Source organism: Mobula birostris, chromosome 1 (assembly GCF_030028105.1).
Source record: "Mobula birostris isolate sMobBir1 chromosome 1, sMobBir1.hap1, whole genome shotgun sequence".
NCBI lineage: Eukaryota > Metazoa > Chordata > Chondrichthyes > Myliobatiformes > Myliobatidae > Mobula > Mobula birostris.
The window spans coordinates 27,068,404-27,091,750 of record NC_092370.1 but is presented as its reverse complement, the minus strand read 5'-3'; the positions used below and the strand labels follow the sequence as shown (position 1 = coordinate 27,091,750).

Genomic DNA, 23,347 nt, shown 5'->3' with positions numbered 1-23,347 from the left:
CTGCCCGGCCTACTGAGTTCCTGCAGCATTTTGTGTGTGTGCTCAGATTTGCAACATCTGCAGACTTTCTCCTTTGTGATTTAAAGTTTTGAAAAGACAACTGGTTTAAGATGGCACTACTGAAGGCAAACAACAGGTTTGAAAGGCAAGAAATTCGACTGAAGACATTAACAGCTTTTCTGAAGTAAATTGTGGTCACCACTGCAAACAGTGAAGAGACAGGAGCAAAGGCAAAGCGAATTCAAGGGATGAGCCGTGCTAGTGTGTTGCAAAAGGAGTGAGCAATTCTGAAAGGAATCGAAGCTTCAATGCACGTCCAACTAACCCAGGTGTGAGGTTGGATCGCTCCAAGCGTTGAGACAATTTGGAGAGATCAAATGGCTTGGAGCTGGGAGGCGCATTACATTTAACTGATGAGGTCCAGATCCTAATGCAAGGCACAATCCGCTGTTGGACAATTTAAATGCTGGCCAGGTAGACTGAAAAGGCATGGTGTCAGGACCAGAGGCAAGGGTCAGGCCAATTTTGTGCTGAGACTAAAAGACTGCCCTGGCTGCTATGCTTCATGTCTGTGAGCTTCATGACAATTTGCCCCACTAATATGATGAACTGACACAGAAGCTTTGTTGCTCCGGGGATTCGGATCTAAGAACTCAATTTGGTTCAGAATGCTGTTGCTCACTTCTATTGTCTGCATGATTTGTGGTTTTTTTTCATCTTTTTTTATATTGGGTTCTTTTGGGTTTCTTGCTTTGTGGCTGTCTGCAAGCAAATCTCAAGATTGTATAATTTATACATTTTGATATTAAATGTACTTTCAGTCTTTGACAATTGTCAGCACTCAACTCATTTGGTCAACTCACAGATTGCTGTAATGTTGCTATCACCTAAACATTCCTAAGAGTGGAGGATAATACACTTCTCATTTTAACTATTCAAAAATTTATTAATTTGAATTCTGGAACAGTAGAAAAGGAAAGAAACAACTTTGACTCAACACCAACACACACATCTAGGAAGTTACCGTTTTGTTTCTGCAACCACCCCCGTAACCCCAATGAGAAAATTTTTCAGAATATATAGACAAAGCCCCCCCTGTAGCTGGCTCCACTGTTTACACACAATTGTTCACTAAGCCAATTCAAAGTTGTTTCATTCTAATATTTTAATAGCATCATTGATTCTTAATAAATTCAGCAAATTGTTTTGCCAAATTGACTGAATTCAATTTCACTACTTGCCTTAGTGGGATCCAAATGTTTCTCCTGAGCGAGTAGAAAAACTACAATACTGTATAAACTTTTAGCTTATTATTACAGAGTTCCCCAATTCACCTTCTCAGTAATGACCTTGTTTCAGAAAAAGTAATACAAACTTTGCATATTACTTTTGTCCCCTATATATTAGTATTGTCTCTGCATTAGTTTATGGAATGGGACAGAAAAATACATGTTCTTTGCCTCAATCATTACCCAAATGGAATGGATAGAAATCTGTTTTTGACTGCGTTAAACAAGAACTCACAACCCTCATGCACCAAGATTACAGAATCACTATTTTCTGCTCCACTGAAGTTAATAGCATCCACATTTTTTTAAATCAATTTTAAATTTGTGAAAGATTACACATTTAAACTGAAATTCTGGTTAGGTTAATGTAGGGGAGTTAAATTTGACTTTTTTTTTAAAAAAAGAGGGGAAAACAGACAAGCCTTAGCTATGTCTTCATATTGGCCAGTCAAAATTTAAGCGTAAATGTACTACTCTTGTATATTCAATTATTTATTTTTATCTGGACTGTAAATAAATAGATGTGAAATAAAGACTTCCCATTCTTATAAACCAATACAAGTTCACCTTCAATTACTGGCAAACCTGCCCTGTATCTATTCAATTAATGATTCCTTTGTTCAGTGCTGTATAATGCACTTACGCCATGGAGGATTGTACATCTAACCAACTTTTTGACAAATTCTGTTTAAGTTCATGTAGTGGAGTCAATCCTAGCTTCTTCTTTAACTCAGCAACATGCTTCTCCTTAGCTGCAAGGACTTGAGAAAGTGTTTGGATTTCTTCCTCCACCTAAACCAAAACAAACAGGAATTCAATACAGCCCAATAATACAAGGTAAATATCAATATGATTTTGTGACCACACCCACTCATCTTAGTTTTGTACTATTTCTTTAGTTGTTAGAATGATGGAACACCCTCCATTGACCTGAATGAGTGCAACTTCAACCCTTAATTTGACATTATTCAGGATAACAGCCTTTTTAAATGGTACCTATTCACCACTGAAAACATTTGCTTCCTCGCCACTGGTACACAATGACTACAGTATTTACTACTCACTGTGCCTATATCTAAATTCTCTATCTAAAAGCACTGTGGGAACGCCATCATCCACAAGACTCCAATGGTTCAAGTAGGCACCTTTCCACTACATTCTTATGGGTACTTAACGATGAGTAACACATGCCAGCTTTGACAATTGCAGATTTCATGAATAAAGGGAACTTCATCTGTCCTGAATAATGCTGGTGAATGAACAGATTAGTTGGAGTCCATCAAGAAATAGGTATCATTTTTAAAAAAGGGGGTTTAAAACTGGCATAAAATCATAGAAGGTTATATTATCAGTCTCGCCAAATTATCACCTTCCCGCAACCTATCTGATCGTTTTTGCAAGAAGTGCATCAGCCCAAAATTCTAATCCAATACAACAAACTGTCTCTTGCAACCAAGACCAATGCACCAATAACACCCTTTGCTTCTAAACCATTCATTCTTTTACCAGGGTAGAAATATCAAATACAGGTCCACAATCCCTTGTCCGAAATCTTTGGGGCCAATTGCATTTCGTATTTCAGAATCCCCCCTTATTAGTTCTGGGAACCCCAGCGGATACCAAAAAACACGTATGCTCAAGTCCCTTATTTAACTTGTCTCTGTGCAGTGGACTTTAGGACCCAGCGGAGCTCCGGACCTATGCACATCCTCCTGTATAATTTAAATCATCTCTAGATTACTTACAATACCTAATACAATGTAAATGTTATGTAAATAGTTGTTATACTGTATGGTTTAGGGAATAATGACAAAAAAATTCAATAAAACAAAAATATACAGCTTCAAATGAACCGAATCAAACACATGGTAAATGATTTATTGGAATAAATGTAGAACGTCACTGTCACGATAAAACTTCAGTAATCAGTCTTTATTTCTTTAAATCCTATACAGTGGTAGTTCCGACACCATATTCTTCAGTAAGACGCCGCACAGACACACCATGATCAAGCTTCTGCAATAACTCCACTTTCTGCGTTACTGATAATGATAGATGCTTCCTTCTCTTTTTCTCATTGTTACCCATAGGGGTATCTGCAGCTCTTTTTGACATTTCACAGTGAAATTAAACACAAAGTCAACAGTGAACACAAAATATCAGCGAACAGCAAATGCACGTGTAACCAGTACGAGCGCTGAGCCACAACTGACGTCTGGCAGCCTCTGCTAGTGCAACCATGTCACACCTGAGTGACGTTCAGCTGTTGGCAAAAAAAAAACTCCAGTTTTCGGAGCTTTTTGGATTTCAGAATTTTGGATAAAGGATTGTGGACCTGTACCAGAGGGCAGACCTTTTAAGGTGAGAAGGGGAAAGTTAAGAAGGGTAGTATGGGGCAAGCAGGTATTATAGAAGCATTCAAGAGACTTTTAGACAAGCAAATTAAAATGCAGGAGTGGAGGGATATGCAGGCTGATGGGACCAGTTTAATTTTGCATCATACTCAGCACAAACATTGTGGTTCAAAGGACCTGTTGCAATGTTGTACTTTTCTGTGGATCATTCCATGCTCATTAGATGGATACTTTATTGATCTCAAAGGAAATTACAGTCTCACAGTAGCATTACAAGTGCACAGATATAAATATTAGAGAGAAGTAGAAAGAATAAAAATAAGTTACCACAATCTAAGAGCAGGTTATCACTTCCCCAGCTATAGGTTGACTCATTATCGAGCCTAATGGCCAAAGGTAAGAATGACCTTATATAGTACACTTTGGAGTCTATTACTGAAAGAGCTCCTTTGTTCAGCCAAGATGGCATGCACAGGGTAAGAATCATTGCCCAGAATTGCCAGGATTTTCCAGAGTGTCCTCTGTTCTATCACAGCCTCCAGTTTGCCCAGTTTGACTCCTATAACAGAGTCTGCCTTTCTAATCAGCTTAGTGAGCCTTTTGCATGATTCATTGATGCCACTGCCCAAGCACACCACCGTATATAAAATTGTACTGGTGACAACAGACTGGTAGAACATGTGAAGGAGAGGCCTGCATACTCCAAAGGACCTCTGTCTCCTCAGGAAATAGAGGTGACTCTGATCCTTCTTGTACACAGCCTCTGTGCTGGTGCTCCACTCAAGTCTGTCACCCAGGTGGACCCCCAGGTACTTGTAGATTCTCACCACATCCACATCATCAAAAGGAACAGGTTGTTGCAACTTCCAGATTTAAGACACCTAATTATGCACATATCCCATTTTCCAGTTTTGCAAAGCACATTTAAGAATATTCTCTCAACTAAAGACTTTCATCCTACCATATGTACATTGGTCACAATGCCAATCTAAACTAATCCCACCTGCTTGCGCGTGGTCTGTATCAGTTTATCCTGTGCCAGTTTGTGTCTATCTTAAATGTCTCAAACACTGCTATCTCGTGTCCTATCACCATCTCTGGCAGCACATTGCTTGCACCAAACACAAGCTGCAATAAAAATCAATGCCTTGCAATTGAACTCCGCTCTCCTCCCCCCCCCCCCCACCACCACCATTAAACCTATGCAATGAGATTTGAAATTTCCAGTCTGGGATATATACTGATTTAAGTTAACCATGCCTCAATTTTATACATTTCTATCCAGTTGCCCCTCCACATCTGACACTCCAGACAGAACAATCTAAGTTCGTGCAACTTCCCCATAAAGCCAATATACAGTACACGCCATCCATAAATGTCCTGTAGGCATAAACACAAGAGATTCTGCAAATGCTGGAAATCCAGAGTAACGCAAAAATGCAGGACGAACTCAGTCAAGCATTTACACAGAGGAATAAATAGTCGACACTTTGGGCTGACACCCTTCATCAGGACTCGGGCCCCAAAATAAGGATCACACCCCGAAACGCTGACTATTCATTCCACTTCATTGATGCTGTCTGATCTGCCGAGTTCCTCCAGCATTTTGTATGTTTCAGTAAGGGCAAGGATGGCAAGGGAATCTTGGATGACAGAGGTTATAAACAGCCAAAAAACAAAAAAAAAGTATTTGCAAAGCTCAAAAAGCTAAAATCATACACTGCTTTGAGAAGCAGATAACAGGGAAAAAGATCAAGCAGGGGATTAAGAAAGCCAAAAGGGTTCATGAAATACCATTAGCAAATCCCAACACATTTTATACTTACACTGGAAACAAGAGGATAACTAGGGAGAGAGTAGAACCAGGCGGGGATAGTGAATGAAATTTATGCTCAGAGCCAGAGAATGTGTGCAAAGTACTAAATAAGTACCTTGCGTCAGCATTCACGAAGAAAGGCACAAAGGTATCAGGAGCAACATTAGGCACGCTGACGTCCTAGGATGTTCAGATCAGGAAGGTGATTGTGGGCCTTTTGAACAGCATCAAAATGGAAGTCCCCAGGGCCTGATGGGATATATCCCTGGTTATTGAAAAAAGCAAACAAGGAGATTGTTATGGTCTTGGCCAAGATTTTTGCATCCTTATTTGCAACAGACTGCAAGGCACAGGAGCAGAGTTAGGCCATTCAGCACCTCAGCCAGAAGTCATGGTCCACATAGGTACCAATGATATAGGTACAAAGAGGGATGAGGCTCTGCGAAGTGAATTCAGGGACTTAGGTGGTAAATTAAAGTACAGGTCTTCCAGGGTTGTGATCTCAAGATTACTACCCATGCCACGTGCTAGTGAGGCCAGAAATAGGAAGATCATACAGTTTAGCACGTGGCTAAGGAGTTGGTGTAGGAGGGAGAGCTTCAAAATTTTGGATCATAGGGCTCTCTTCCATGGAAGGTGGGATATGTACAGGAGAGAATGTTTGCACCTAATCTAGACCTGAGTGGGGTGGGGGGGTGGGGGGGAGAGAAAAGTAGTGTAGTATCTAAATTAAGAGTTGCAGGGGGATGGGAACCAGAGTGCCAGAACAGATAGAGTGGTTGTGGAGACGTGTTGTTAAGACAGCAAAGTCAGGAAGCAAAAGGTTGAGTATGGTGGGGCTAATGTTCCAAGTTGTGTATATTTCAATGCAAGTAGTATCGTAGGAAAGGCAGATAAGCTCAGAGCATGGGTCAACACCTGGAATTATGATATTGTAGCTATTAGTGAGACTTGGTTGCAGGAGGGGCAGGACTGGCAGCTCAGTATTCTGGGGCTCCCTTGTTTTAGACATGATAGAGTGGGAGGGATTAAAGGGGGCGACGTGGTGTTACTAATCCAGGGAAATGTCACAGCAGTGCTCAGTCAGGACAGACTGGAAAACCCATCTAGTGAGGTTTTATGGGTGGAACCGAGGAATAAGAAAGCTATGACCACATTAACAGGGATACATTATAGACCACCCAGCAGTCCATGGGATTTAGAGGAACAAATTTGTGGAGAGATTGCAGACTGTTACAAGAAACATAACACTGTGATAATAGGTGATTTTAATTTTCTACATATTGACTGGAGCTCCCATATTGTAAAAGGGGTAGATGGGATAGAGTCGTCAACATGTTCAGGAAAGGTTCCTTCATCAGTATGTTAAAAACATTCCAACGAAAGATAATGCGATACTGGATCTGTTATTAGGGAATGAGACAGGGTAGGTGCAGAAGTTTGTGTAGGAAAACACTTTGCCTCTAGTGACCGCAATGCCATTAGCTTCAAAATAACTGTACAAAAAGATAGATCCAGTCTGGAGGTTGAGATTCTAAGTTGGAGAAAGGTCAAGTTTGATGTTATGAGAAATAAACTGGCAAGTGTTGATTTGGACAGGCCATTTTCTGGCAAAAGTGGACTTGGAAAGTGGGAGGCCTTCAAAAACCAAATTTTGAAAGTACAAAACTTCCATGTGTCTGTCAGAATAAAGGTAAAGATAACAAGTGTAGCAAACTGGTTTTGATGAGATATTGAAGCCCTGGTTAAAAGAATAAAGGACTTGCATAGCAGGTACGGGCAAGTAGGAACGAATGAGGTGCTTATGAAGTATAAGAAAAGCAAGAGAATGCGTACAGCAATCAGGAGAGCTAAAAGACGGCATGAGGTTGCTACAGCAGACAAGGTGGAACAGAATTCTAAGGGCTTCTACAGATATGTTAAAAGCAAAAGGATTACAAGGGACAGCACTGGTCCTCTGGAAGATCATAATGGTGATCTACAACATAAGAAATAGGAGGAATAGGCCATCTAGCCCGTCAAGCCTGCTCCGCAATTCAAAATGATCATGGCTGATCTGACCATGGACTCTTCTCCACCTACCTGCCTTTTCCCCTTAACCCTCAATTTCCCTACTGTGCAAAAATCTATCCAACCTTCTCCCTCCTTCTGCAATCTGCTAATTAAATTTGCCGACAACACTACACTGATTGGCCTAATCTCAAATGACAATGAGGAAGACTACGGAGAAGAAGTCTTCACCCTGACACAGTGGTGTCAAGAAAACCTCTCCCTCAATGTCGCAAAAACAAAGGAGCTGGTTGTGGACTACAGGGGGAATGGAGACAGGCAGGCCCCTATTGACAGCAATCGATCTGGGGTTGAGAGGGTGAGCAGCTTTAAGTTCCTTGGCATAAACATCACCAAGGATCTCACGTGGTCTGTACATACCGGCTGTGTGGTGAAAAAGGCACAACAGTGCCCCTTTCACCTCAGCTGGTTGAAGCAGCTTGGTATGGGCCCCCATGTCCTAAGAACTTTCTATAGGGCCACAACTGAGAGCATCCTGACTGGCTGGTATGGGAACTGTACTTCCCTCAATCATAGGACTCTGCAGAAAGTGATGTGGACAGCCCAGCACATCTGTAGATGTGAACTTCCCACTATTCAGGACGTTTACAAAGACTGGTGTGTACAACTCAACTACCTCAACGATACCACAGCATAAAAGCCGGGACAAAGAGGCTCCAGGACAGCTTCTTCCACTGACTGCTTAATTCATGCTGACACAACAGTATTTCTATGCTATATTAACTATTCATATTTAACCATTTTGTTACTGTTCTGTTGTACATACTATTATAAATTACTACATATTGCACATTTAGACGGAGACGTAACGTAAAGATTTTTACTCCGTATGTGAAGGAAGTAATAAAGTTAATTCAATTCAAATATATTTACTGAGGTAGCCTCCACTGTTTCATTAGGTAGAAAGTTCCACAGATTAACCACTCTCTGGGAAAAGCAGTTCCTCCTCATCTCTGTCCTTAATCTACTCCCCCAAATCTTGAGGCTATGTCCCCTAGTTCTCACCTACCAGTCTAAACAACTTTCCTGCCTCTATCTTATCTATCCCTTTCATAATTTTATATGTTTCTATAAGATCTCCTCTCATTCTTCTGAATTCCAGCGAGTACAGTCCCAGCCGAATGAATCTCTCCTCATATTCTAACTCTCTCATGTCTGGAATTAACCTGGTGAACCTCCTCTGCATTCCTTCAAAGCCAATATATCCTTCAAGTAAGGAGACCAGAACTGCACACAGTACTCCAGATGTGGCCTCACCAGTACCCTGTACAGTTGCAGCATAACCTCTCTGCTCTATGCGTGGAGCCAAAAGAAATGGAGATCTTAGAATAATATTTTGCACTTGTATTCAGACAGGGGACAGACACAGTTTACAAATTTGAGCAAAACAGCAGCAGTCTTGCATGGGAGGTTGGTTAAGAAGGTAGAGTTGCTTGATATTCAAGATGTGTTTGCAAACTTCAGTTCAACTGTAAAATATGAAGATAGATTGGATAGGCTGCTATTGCAATAAAAGAGGCTGAAGAGAGACATAACCAAAATGCATAAAAAGCCTAGAACCTTTATTAGAGGATCAGAAATCAGAGTGTAACAATCTAAAATCAATAACAAAATGAGGGGAGGGGAAGCTTTTATTCCACATGCATCCTACCGAAGAAGGTAAGTACCATAGAAGATACTTTCACTGATCTTTCTGCAAGATCCATTTTCATGGGATTATACCGTAAATTCAAAGTCACTAACGACAAAGAATGTGCATTTCCACAATTTGTGATAAAATCCTTGGAAGAATCCTTCTGATCTAGATCTTCCGATTATGATAGAAAGTAAACAATACAAATCTGTCTATTCTTAGTTTGGCCGTTCTTTACCTTAGCAAGTTGATTGGTCAGTTCTTCCCTATCTTCATCTGTCAATCCACCGCGCAAGTCAGCAGTTGCTGCTGCATCTTCCCCCATTTCAGGTGCTGGATCACTTTGCAGCAGTCCTGCAAAAGAAACAAAGGAAATATTTTACCTTTATCTATTATCTTCTTGCATCTTTTAGCACCCATTTACCTTTGCCCTGTAGGTTTAACTTTTGAAAATACTGCTCAAAACATTTACATTATAAAAAATTTTAGCTCAACACCTGTTACAAAAAACAGAGAAAACATTGAAAAAAATTGAAAGAGTGCAAAGATGATTTACTAGGATGTTGCCAGGTCTTCAGGAGTTGAGTTACAGGGAAAGATTGAACAGGTCAGGACTTTATTCCTTGGAGCGTAGAAGAATGAGGGGAGATTTGATAGTTTACAAAATTATGAGGGGTATAGACAAAGTAAATGTGAATAGGCTCTTTCCACTTAGATTAGGAGAGATAAATACGAGAGGACATGGCCTTAGGGTGAAAGGGGAAAGGTTTAGGGGTAACTTCTTCACTCAGAGTGGTGGGAGTGTGGAACGAGCTGCCATCTGACGTGGTAAATGCGGGCTCACTCTTAAGTTTTAAGAATAAATTGGATAGGTACATGGATGGGAGAGGTCTGGAGGGTTTTAAGGTGGGGGGGTTATATAGGAGGCAGGATTTGATGGTCGGCACAACATTGTGGGCCGAAGGGACTGTAATGTATTGTACTGTTCTATGTTCTGTTATGAACTGGAAGCAGGTCAATGGGACTAGCGGAATAATGTTTCGGCACAGACTAGAAGGGCCAAATGGCCTGTTTCTGTGCTGTAGTGTTCTATGGTTCTAAGATTCATCCTTGCGCCTCTTCTGAAGAATGCATCTTAAGCACCTTTCTCTGCAAGAGGATTTAAGATTATGGTTAGATTTTTGATCTTGCGCATGTCCTGTATTAACCCAAGGCCAATTTCTATTTTTGACCTAATTGTAACCTTTTATCTCCACCCATTTAATACCATCCATTATTTTCCTATTATCTAATTTGTTGATATCCTCTTGCTTGATAACGTAATTACACTGAACAGCAATTTTTTTTCCCCCAAGTGTTGCTTCCTCAAATCTTTTGTGGTTATGATAGACTGATTGAAGCTGAACAAATACAACTTCAGACTACTTATATCATGGAGGCATTTGGAGAAATAAGAAATTAACTTTTACTGAGTGTATTAATTGCACAACGGTTTAACTGTGTAACTCTTTGCAATAGTTCAACTAAGCTAAACATGTTCTGTTGCTGACTTTTGCTTGTACTCAGTGCCCGAGGCTTCTTGCTTAAGTGTCCAAAAATCATCAGCCAGCATAGATGGATTCCAGTTGCCCTGATACTGCTTCTCCATGGCCACAACATCGTGGTGAAACCTTTCACCACGCTAGTCACTAACAGCACCAAGATTTGCAGGGAAGAAGTCTAAATGGGAATGCAGAAAATGAATCTTTAGTGACGTGTTGCACTTCATGATTTTGCATGTTGTCAACCAGCTACACATTGTTTGGTGCTCTATAGTTGCCTAGAAAATTTTCAACAACATCCTTGAATGTTTTCTATGCGATTTTTTCCAGTTCCACGAGAAGATCTTTGAAATGCCTGTCATTGATTACCCGTTTGATTTGTGGACCAACAAAAATGTATTCCTTAATTTTAGCATCTGTTATTCTGAGAAACATCCACCTCAATTATCAAAATCATTCATGGAAAAAAGTTTGTGACTGGAGTCAGCAGATTCTATCCTTGCAGTCTTGAACCCAGTAATTCTGCTTTAGCTTTTGACAAATGCAAGTCTCTGACCAGATCATATAACTCAGATTAAGTTATCAAGTGAGGCTCACTCAACATAAAAGATTCAAAATCTGCATCAGTATCAGTTTTCCATTTCTGGCATATGCACCACGGTTTTGTCTGCCTCCTCTAGACTCCATATCTCTGGTGGCTTCGGTACTAGTCTTCTAGCACAGCACAGGTCGCGTGGCTGAAGGGAAATTGGGGTATTCAATGGAATTCTTTTTAGCAGAGAAACCCGACGCACTGGTCAGACAAAAGCAGTCTGTCACTTGATCCTTCTATTCTCGCCATATCAACCAGACAAGGAACGACATTGACTTCCGAGTATCTCCTAGCCAAGCTCTAAGATCGTCAGCGCATGTTGCGCAACAAGGGTGAGAAGCCCAGGCTGTGTCTTGGTTGCTAATTTTACACCCAAACAACAGCCGTCATGCTCGCCTTTGAGAATTAAGTGTACATTCGCCACAAATACAACAAAAAGTAAAATGGCTGTTGCAACATTGGTGAGATATTTTGCTATCACAAATACTCCTGAAAAAATAATTACTTTGTCATAATGCTATCTGTGTAGAGCATGCACATCAACATGATTGCACACCTAAAAACATGTAAATGCAATGTAGAAAGGTGTGCGCATGATTCTCTTATAGCCTTTCAAAAATCTGTCCTACTTTGTAGCATTCACCCTGCATAAGCATGCCCAAGCATGCCTGGACAACATAGAAAACTTTTCAGCTTACATTGTGGGCAACATTTTAATTGTCTTGAATTATGAATTGAAATAACAAGTATAGACAATTTTTTCTTTCAAGTAGTGGGTGATAAGGAAATTTCATGGTGATTTTCATGATCAGCAGCCCAAAATCCGTAAGATATGCCCAAAAGTATTCAGGAAGCAAAATCTTTGCTGTCCAGTGTTATTTCATATGTAAGGTATGACACCTCATTTTACAAGATCCTTTGGGTTCCTGATGACTCCACCATCCTCTTTTTGTTATGTGTCTTTGCGTTCTTTTATGGCATTACCAAATCGTTTTCAAATTTTTTAGCCATTATTTCCTTTTCCTCTCTCCTCTGTAATCTGCATTTTGTTAGCTATAGTACAAAAACAATTTAACTTCAATCCCCATCTTTAAATATTTATTGAACGTAAGAGTCCCTTATTGAAGTGCATCTATGCTACACCCAAACTCTGACCTCTTAAAGCTTCTCATTGTTCATTTACTATTTTACCTGCTAATCTGCGTTTCCAATCCACCTGGGCCAGATCCCTTTTCAGCTCATTGAAATTAGCCTTCCAGTTGAATATCTTCACCTTTGCTTGTTCCTTGTCCCTTTCCATAACTACTCTAAACTTAAGACATAAACAATTAGATTGGACTGAAGAGGTGGAATGTTGTCATGGTTCAAGAATACTGGACTGTTTCCTACCCAACTTCATCAATGGAGGAAGAAACTTTGAATATATTATTTCAAAATGTTTTTCAGCAAATAGTTCTTAAGCCCATGTAGAGTTGTGGATTGGCAAGGATCTGAATTGTAATTATAATCCATCAGTTAAACTGGTAAAGTTTGTGGATGACACCACTGTCATTGAACTAATCACCAGAGGTGACAAATCCAAGTAGTCCTAGGAAGTGAACAAGCTAGTGGCCTGATGCACCCACAATAACTTGCAGCTGAATACCCTCAAAACTATGGAGATGCATATCAACTTCCAGAGATGTATGTCTCCTCTCCACCCACCATCAACTGCTCTACATTTAGCACCATTTCAACATTCAGGTTCCTGGGCATCATCATTTTGCAGGATTGCATTCATGTGGGGGAACCATATCTCCTTCATAAACAGAAAGGACTGGCAGAGGATGCACTTCTTGGAGTAGTTGGTAAAATTCCATCCTACCCAGAACATACCGTTGCAATTTTCCACTGCCATCATAGACAGCATCCTCACAACAACCATCGCTGTCTGTTTTGGTGCAGCATCCTCTCGCAATATACAAAAACTACAATGAACTGTCAGGTCAGCAGAAGTAATTGGCTGCAGTCTACCATTTCTGCAGGACTTGTATGTGGCCAAGACAAAGAAGTGGGCAGAAAAATTCATTGCGGATACTCCCCACCCTGCAAAATGCCTTTTCCAAAAGCTCGCTTCTGCAAAGTACTATAAATGCTATCAAAACAAAAACTTGTTTTTCCCGATCTTAAAAGTTTAAGATTCCCTCGGGCAATTAATCTGATCAGCAATTCTAGTTAACCCCTTTCTCCACTACTTATTACCCCCATCACTGCATTGTGGACAATTTAAACCACTTTCTAAAATGTTGTTTACATTGTAAAGCATGCTGGTATTTTAATTATATATATTTATATATAATTCTTTATAATTGTTTTTTGTTGCATGCCACACCCTGATCAACCACGCCAGTTAATCCTTGATAAAGCAAGATGAAAAATTCTCTGATCTAATCAACGATCAGTGCTTATTAATCAGAGAATACTTTGAATCTTGATAGTGGAAACACTTAGCTCTTTGGAGACTGAAAAATTGCCATTAAATCGGAGGGTCTTAGAAACATTCGTCTAGCTAGTAGGGGATGGATGCAGTATGACTAGCCCAATGCTTTCATTTAGAACTTAGACATAGCATCAGTCAAGAATTATACAGCACAAAAATGCTTTCATAATTTAATTCAAGTTTCAGGAAACACATGCAACAGCATAGTTTGGCAGAGTTGAACTTCAAACATGCACAACTGATTTATTCCAAGAATGGTAATCCAAGGAACAAACAGTACTTTTATGCTTATAAAATCAAATTTAAGAATACAATTGGCTGTTCAAATAATTTGTCAGAAACAAAAAGTCACATGAATTTATATGGATCACTCAAAACTACTCATTTTGTTCCCAGACCTTACATATAAATTAAACGCTCAATTACTTGCTCAGACAGCTTCAGGTTGTGTTTGCCAAGTCTTCAACAGAGGCTGCTTTCATGAATGATATCTAATAAATGGGCTAGCATGACAAATTAAAACCAGCATTTAAAAAAATTTCATATATGCCAAGTAGCTCAAGTAAAGCATTGCAATTATATATCAGCAACTGAAACATGATTGAGTTCACTGTGAAATTTGAAAAAGAGAAGCCGAAATCCGATGTGTTGGTATTTCAGTGGAGTAAAGGAAATTACAGTGGCATGAGAGAGGAACTGGCCAAAGCTGACTGGAAAGGGACACTAGCGGGAAGGACGGCAGGACAGCAGTGGCTGGAGTTTATGTGAGAAGTGAGGAAGGTGCAAGACAGGTATATTCCAAAAAAGAAGAAATTTTCAAATGGAAAAAGGATGCAACCGTGGCTGACAAGAGAAGTCAAAGCTGAAGTTAAAGCAAAGGAGAGGGCATAAAAGGAAGCAAAAATTAGTGGGAAGACAGGATTGGGAAGTTTTTAAAAGCTTACAAAAGGAAACTAAGGTGGTCATTAAGAGGGAAAAGATGAACTATGAAAGGAAGCTAGCAAATAATATCAAAGAGGTACTAAAACAGAACCAAGAAAGCCAATATGAAAAGAAAGGTTAAAACATGTTCTTGATTGGGATTTGGGAAATACTAGCTACTAACAACATAATTTAGGGAGGGAACCCCTATTTCACTTAACATGAAACTGTTGGGATTGGGAATGGGAATGACTTTATTTCTTACATCCTTCACATACACGAGTAGTAAGAATCTTTACATCTCTGTCTAAATGTGCAATCATAGTAATTTATAAAAATTTACAATAAATAGAACAGTCAACTTAATAGAGTACACTCAAATCAGCTTGAGTTCATCAGTCTGATGGCCTAGTGGAAGTAGTTGTCCCGGAACCTGCTGGTCCTGGCTTTTATGCTGCTGTATCGTTTCCCAGATGGTAGCAGCTGGAATAGATTGTGGTTGGGGTGACTCAGGTCCCCAGTGATCCCTCAGACTCCCCCCCCCCCCCCCCCGTATTTGTAAATGTCCTGAATCATGGGAAGTTCACAACTACAGGTGCACTGGGCTGTCATACTCAACATTTCCCTACTAATTATGGGAGGAAAACATTAGAATACTCTGTCACAAGGTGCATACAAATCACAATAAATTGACCTTAAAATGAAATGCAAACTAATGGTCATGATACACAATGAAGTAAAAATCTGGTTGGGGAAAATGAGGTGGGAAAAACAAGCATCTGGCAAATGGCTCATAGCAAAAGAATGGGGATAGGAGATGAGTGTTAGACATGAAAAGCTGGCAACTATTGGATTTTCCTTTAACAGGGTCCAAAGCCAGCTATTTAAGTAATGGAAATTTGCCCTTACAGAATCCACAACTCATGACTAAAAATAATACACAGAATAAAATCCATTAGTGGAATTTGTGAAGTTTTTCCAAATTTCATTTCTACATGTGGCTCTGTATTTATGGGAAGAGTACAAACTGTTTTCCAGGAATGCAAGCCTCCTCCTCCCAGTTATCCAGCAATCCGCTGTACTTTACAGTATTGTGAAGTTCCCACTACAATTCTGATGCAGACACTGCCTGTTGCTAATAGTGAATACACCAGAAAGTACATGTCAAGTTTCAGAATTAACATGGACAACCCAGAAATAATATGTATTTTCACAGTTTGTGGTCTTTTGCACACTGATTCAATGTGCTCAGTTGGTGCAGTCTTTTGTAAGATTCTATTATGGCTACTACTTATTGAGCTTGTCCACAAGAACATGAATCTCAGGGTTGTGTATGGTGACATACATACCTTGATAACAAATTTAGTTTGAACTTTGAAGTGATTGGAGTAATGGCGGGGGGGGGGGGGGAGGGAAGAGGAGAATGTCAGAGGTATGTTTTTAAGCACAGTGATAGGTATGGGGTGGTGGTACATTTGGGACATTTAAGGACTCTTTGACAGACACATGGATGAAAGAAAAAAAATGGTGTGTTATGTAACCCTAGGGTTCATATTCCCTATGAACTGGGGGAGGGGGAGGGGTATGTTCAACACAAGCACCTTGTTATTAAGAGAGGCGCAAAGACTGCTCACAGTTTGCTTGGAGATGGTGTTATGGTTTCTCTGCAGCATGTTTACACTTTTGCAAGGACACTGTCAGCTTCTCTGTTCTTAGAGAAAGGGAGGAGCTACTTGATGGACAGTTAATGTTCAGCATGGTGAGATAAATAGGTCAGCTGATAGACACACAGACATGGTTTTGGACACTGGATGAGCTTTGTGTGCCCACAGAAAGGTGTTTCTTTTTAAAAAAAAAAAGAGGATCGATCAGGTGAATTGATCAGTGGCTCTCGCAGTGAGGAAAAGGTGTGACTGGTGGGAAGTTATCAGTGTGTCCAACCCATGCCTGGGTTGATAACCTCACCACAGAAAAATGGTCCCCTTGTTGTGGTCACGGTCGGTGACTTTAAAAGAAGTTTGCAGAGGGGAGAGGAAGGTTTGAAACAGAAGAAACCTCGTGACAAAGAGATCACTGTTTGGACTCTCTCCTCAGTAGCCCGTGAGGATGAGTATGAGTTCCATTCGAATACAAAGGTGTGACTGTCACGTAGTTAATCCACAAGAGTGGGCTCTCTGGTGAGGGAAGTACCTTTGTGAATACAACGTGTGTTACCCTTGTTTGGGTGTGGTAGCTCACTGAAGAAAGGCACTCTTGCGGCAAATCACTATTGGAGTTATTTCGTATGTCGTGGAACTGAATAAGTGGCTATCACAGTTGTGTGTTTGGGGTAACCTTGTGTGGAAACTACCTGTGTGTGATAATCCTTGCCTGGTTTGGTAGTTTTACCACTTGAAGACGGTACCTCAGTGATAGACTTGTGACGAAAGAGGGTTACAAAAAGTACACATAGATTAAGATGTTAACTGTCCTGTGCTGGCACCAGTGGGATCAACAGTTGATCTGCCACCTGTCTTCAGGAGAAAGAGAGATAAGGAAGACAATGGAGCAGCATTTGGAAATGCTAATGAAGAGATGAGAGAGTTTAACGGAAGGAGACACCGGTCTGAGATCTGTCAAGATCGGCTCCTGTTTGAACCCTGAACTGTTTGAAGTGTGATGGACAGGCGATACCCCAGCAGGGGGATAAAAGGGACAGGTTCGCTAAGGCAGGACACACACGACACCACGAGGTAACGAGACCCTGGAAGCGGTGCACCTCCCACAAGTCAGTGGGAGTTTTGGAGGGCTGGTCGCGGGACCAAGCCATAGATGCACAGGGTGGAAAGGTATGATCGGCGGGAACCTGGTGTGTGTCCGCCCTTGCCTGGGTGCCAGGTTCACTGCAGAGGAACGATCGTATCTGAAATGGAGGGGTCACAGTCGGTGACCTCAGAAGACATTACAAAGGGCTCGCCCGAAAGCTGACTGTGAGGAATATCGAAGGTTTGTTTGGAATCCGATTTGAATATTCATATTCACTCTCCCTCTCCCCCTCCCCCTCTCCCTCCCGGCAGAGATTACTGTGAACTGAACTGAACTCAATTGAACTGAACTTTGCATCACTTTGAAACTAGTCATTTACCCCTAGACGACGATAGAGCTTGATTGATCCTATTATCCTAGTTCTGTGTACTTGTGTGTTTATTCATTGCTAACCTGTTGCATTTATATCCTTACTATTAGAGTACTGTGTTGCTTATTTCTTTAATAAAACTTTCTTAGTCCCAGTAATCCAGACTCCAACTGAGTGATCCATTTCTGCTGGTTTGGCAACCCTGTTACGGGGTACGTAACAGACTGTTGGGGATAATCCATACGTGAATTCTGTTGGAGTATCCTGCAGCCGCCATTTTGGAATGACCCGTAGCTGAATTCGGGTGTGGTACCACTTATGTTGAAAGGATATTCATTGAAGATCACTGTCAGTGATACTTCGTGTGTGGAATGGAACAACTTCGGAGATAAAACCTACTACTATTGTTATCTTGTATTGCTGTCGTGGAAACTGTGGAATATCGACATAATTGCCTTCCCTTGACACTTACTCTGGATTACAAATATCTCTCTTATCACCTATTCTGTGGATGAACTGAACTTTCATACTTTACCATCTCAAGACTCTAAGCCTTCTTTCCCCCAAGCTCAATACTTTGGGAGTTATATTTGCACATGTAAGGGGTTTCATCTCTTATGTTACTGCGTAGGCTCATTAAAATGGCTTCTTTGTTATGTTATACTTGGGAATGCTTCTTTGTTATGTTAAACGCTGAGAAAGTTTTTGTGCTAGCAGCTTGTTTTGGTTTAGAGTGTGATAAGAATATGTTACAAACCAATTGGGATATTTGTTATGTTTTTGGTGTATTTGAAGATACTGTATGCGCGGGGTTTTGGAGGAGAAGGCGAGAGAGAGAGAGAGAGAGAGAGAGAGAGAGAGGATGGACCAGGTGCTGTGATGTCTACTAACGGGGTCGGATCCCGAGGAGGGTGTTCGGCGAAGAGACGGAGACGGACTCGTGTGGAACGTCTGCTCGACCACCACTGTTGGTCCCAGGGGTCACAGGGTGAAGAAGAAGGGTCCTGAGCTCCAACTGTTTGTGCACGAAGGGATTGAACTTTGATAAGTGTGGTGACTTTTATCTTCCTTTTATATTTTATTCTCTATTAATTACGTAGTTCCAGTAATATCTATAAACTGTGAATCATTCAATTGTATCTGATGTATTGTCTGTTATTTGGGCCGGGTGGGGTACATCACACAGCATCCACACAAACGAATTATCCAGTTTGGCGGGGCTGAGGGCTGTTTCCCTAGACGACAGCGAGCCGAGCGACCCTGAGGTCGACCAGGGGGCTACACACACATATGTACACGTAACACGGCTAACTTGTTTGATTTATCTGGTTATATATGACTGTATTATGCAGTTACTAATAAAAATAGCTTATATTAACACCAATACCAGACTCTAGCTGTTTTCCATTTCTGCTGGTTGTTTAACCCGTCACGGGGTAAGTGACAAGTGCCATATGAGAGAGAAGGATTAAAGTAGATTAAAAGGTGGGCACAACATTATGGGCTAAGGGTCTGTACCTTGCTGTGTTCATCCTGCAGTTACCCTCCCATGCAACAGCAGCAAGCAACACCTACTTTACTCCTTTCCCTTCTGCCTTAGTAGATCCCAAACACTTTCTAGGAATATCCAAAAATGCTTGTATTTTTGATATGGCTCAAATGCGCACAACATGATCTACCCTGGAAACCAAACACAGATTGAATGACCACTTTGAGCAGCACATTGCAAGTCAAAAATATAACCCAGAACTTCCATGAAACTACCACTTATTTTCAATCCTTTTCCTTACACTATTTCAGTGATGCTCAAAAGGCAGCTCCTTTTATGACTCAAAGCCCGATCAAGATTCTGCTTTTAAATTTAAAATTGCACATCCTTTTTCCATTACCGCTCTTTGCACATTGAATCATCTTCCATTCTGCCATTTTTTTCTACATTTCATCCTGCCATGAACCTTTTGTTCCCTCATCCCTCTACCCCTTCCTGTGCACCTCAAAACCCATTTCTCAAAATGTCTAAAGAATACAAAATGCACCTCAATCTCCCATCCCAATAGCATGAGTAAGGCCACACAAATAAATCCCACCTGCAGTTTTGAGAGGGTAATTGCAACTTGATGAAACCTCTTATCTTAGCTCCTAATTAATTTTATCAAGATGTCAAAAACTTTTTCAGCAGGATCATCCTTTTTCAAGGTTGCTTTTGTGACAGTCAAAGGAACATTCATTCAAGTCACATTCCAGCTGCTCAATATAATTCAGTCAACACATACAAGTACTGATTAAGCACTCACTAATGCTGAACTTTACACAAGATGTTAACTAAGACCTAATATTTACTGTCTTGCTTCTAATTGCTTTTAAAATTTCATGAGGTTTTCTCTCCAACCCACTCATCCATGAACCAATCACCAGCTTCTAATACACCAAATTACTTAAGCATTCATTTCATTGCTGTTGTGACACTTGATCCACTATTTGTTACTTTACTATACAACACTGTTAGAAAATATTTAACAGGTCTGCTAAACAATTAATTTTCCTTTCCAAATTTTTTTCCAATTCCTCATCCTCTTTATAAAGCAATATCAAATATAATTAAACCAAATAGATCCGTACAGTGGCGACATGCAGATTACACAAATTTCAGATTTTTGCTATGTCACTTCAAAAAGGTGACATTAGCAGTGGTGATTCAATTAGCTTTAGCTTTTCACCTGCAAGTTATTTCCCCCTGCCACACAAGCACTTTGTTATAATGGAAATAAATGACATGCTTATCAGTTGACAGATCTGTCTACCTCAAGTAAAACACAAGGTGAAGGAATTCAATCAACAGGAAGAAAATTCTCAAGTAGTTCCATTTGCATTCTTTAGTCCTAGAATTTCAGAGCAGATATTAAAGTGAAATCTCACTTGCTGCCAATGACAGTCAAAGAATAAAAAAAGCAACCAAAATGTGGCAGAAAACTGCAGAGTAAAATTTAGTAGAATTAATAATAAATCTCATTTTATCAAGATCAATTCTAAAATTAAGTATTCAAAATAACCAGCAGCATTAAGCAAACAGCAGTATCATAAATAGTACTACCATTTGAGACTAAATGTGAACAGCACAATGGCAGAACTAGTGGAGCTTCTGCCTCATAGCTCCAGTGATCTAGATTTAATCCCAACCTGTGAAATTTATATATTCTCCACGAGTGCATGCGTTTTTCCCATGTGCTCTTTTCTCCCTTCGCAATTCAAAAAGATATGTAGTGACTCTGTCTCTCCGGTGTTTTCATCCACACTACAACAGTCATAACACTTGATGGAAAAAAGGAGATCATTTTGGTCGAAGGGGAAAAAAAGCAAGCGCAAAGAAAAATGAACTTAATCACATAGTAACAAACTTGTGAAACATGCAAAGCAATTAATTTCAAACTTGCACCAACCAACTAACCTATCATTCAAAATACTATTCCTAAATCAAGCAACACAAAATGATGGAAGAATTCAGCAGGTCAGGCAGCATCTATGAAGAGGAATAAACAGTCCACATTTTAAAGTTCAAAGTAAAAGTTATTATTATAGTCATACTTTATTGATCTCGGGGGAAATTGGTTTTTGTTACAGTTGCACCATAAATAATGAATAGTAATAAAACCATAAATAGTTAAATAATAATATGTAAATTATGCCAGACAATTATGAAATAAGTCCAGGACCAGCCTATTGGCTCAGGGCGTCTGACCCTCCAAGGGAGGAGTTGTACATACATGTCACCATATACAACACTGAGATTATTTTTTCTGCAGGCATACTTAGCAAATCTACAGATCAGATACTATAAATAGGATCTGTAAACCTCAGGAACTGTAAAGTGTAAACTGTGAACAAACTGTGCAAATGAAGATATGAATAAATAGCAATAAATAACAAGCATGAAATAACAACATAACAGAGTCCTTAAATTAATGTAGCCATCCCCTTTTGCTCAAGAGCCTGATGGTTGAGAGGTAGTAACTGTTCTTGAACCTGGTGGTTCAAGTCCTGAAGCACCTCTACCTTCTCCCCAATGGCAGCAGCAAGAAAAGAGCATAGCCTGGGTGGTGAGGATCTCTGATAGATGCTGCTTTTCTACGACAATATTTCATGTAGACGTGCTCAATGGTTGAGAGGGTACGGGCCAAATCCACGACCATTTGTAGACTTTTCTCATCAAAGGCATTGCTGTTCCCATACCAGGCTGTAAGGCAGCCAGTCAGCACACTTTCCCCACACATCTATAGATGTATGTCAAGACTTTCGATGACATGCCGAAACTCCGCAGACTCCGAAGGAAGTAGAAGCGCTGTTGCGCTTTCTTCACAATAATATTTATATGATGGGTCCACGACAGGTCCTCTGAGATAGTGACACCCAGGAATTTAAAGTTATTGACCCATTCCATTTCAGGCTGAGACTCTTCTTCAGGGTTGGAAAGGAAAGGCAAAGAAGCCAGAATAAGGTGGGGTGTGGTGGGGGAAAGTGCAAGGAGTACAAACTGGCAGGTGACAGGTAGGAGGCCTGAAGATGAAGGAATCCAATAGAGAGTGGACCATGTCAGAAAAGGAAGGAGGAGGGGCACTAAGGGGAGGTGATGGGCAAGTGAAGAGAAGAGTAAGAGAAGCCAGAACAGGGAATGGAAAAAGAAAGAAAGGGGAAGGCCTTGATCTTCAAACATCTTTTGCTCAATTGATTAAAGTCTGTTCTGGTGCTTTTTTCTCATCATTTGATGTATACCTTCCTGAGATGAGAAATTATCCACATCTTCCAAGGTCTTGTGAACTTTAACTATGAAGTAAATAATAAATAGTTTTGTGGTCTATCCAGGTGTCGACCGTGAGATCGTTGTACGCAGGCGTCATCTTGACATGAAGTGTCCTACAGAAGATGCAAGTTTCAGATTGTGCTGCACTCAGGACTTCAAAGCCAACATTTAAGTTGTGCACAGATTATGAAACAATACAGCAAAGTGTAGGAACAAGTCCTTCAGCCCACAATTCTTAACACCAATCAGGATGCCATTCTAACTAATCCCATAAGCTTGCACATCTATATCTTTCAACTCCCTGTGTCATGTACAGTATCAGCCTTTTAAACATAACCATAATATAAAGTACAAGGAAACTTTTCTCAATCGTCACGAAATCCACAACCTCTGTCTATAAAGGCTTCAGTCATCCAGGTCATTGTATGTCAAGCAGTAGTGAATCAAGGCAACTGAACTCAATGTGTTGTCCAGAAGATGTTTCGCCACTCATCAGCGAGGTTTCTTCAGTTCTAATCTATCGTAAGTAGTTTTCTGGTTTATAAACTCCGAGTTGCTTAAAAGTAAAACAAACATAAGGCCTGTTAAGAGTCGTAGGGGGAATGAGAGGGCCGTTAGTCTTATCTTTGCATGAATGAACCTTCATATGATTGCTATACCTTTCAACAACTTAGTTTATAAGCCAGAAAACTACCCACCATGAATTAAAACTAAAGAAGCATCTCAGATGAGTGGAGAAACA

General features: G+C 40.3%; 1 protein-coding gene across 3 annotated transcripts in view; it reads right to left on the bottom strand.

Moving 5' to 3' along the window:
- The window catches only part of tpd52 (tumor protein D52), a 199,163-nt gene that overhangs the window by 150,340 nt on the left and 25,476 nt on the right, over positions 1–23,347 (bottom strand). For all 3 annotated transcript variants that reach the window (XM_072253129.1, XM_072253120.1, XM_072253138.1), the window contains exons 2-3: positions 9,401–9,516; positions 1,933–2,081 (exon numbers count right to left, since the gene is read on the bottom strand). In XM_072253129.1, the coding sequence (XP_072109230.1) occupies positions 1,933–2,081; positions 9,401–9,516 (265 nt within the window). The remainder of the gene's footprint in view (positions 1–1,932; positions 2,082–9,400; positions 9,517–23,347) is intronic.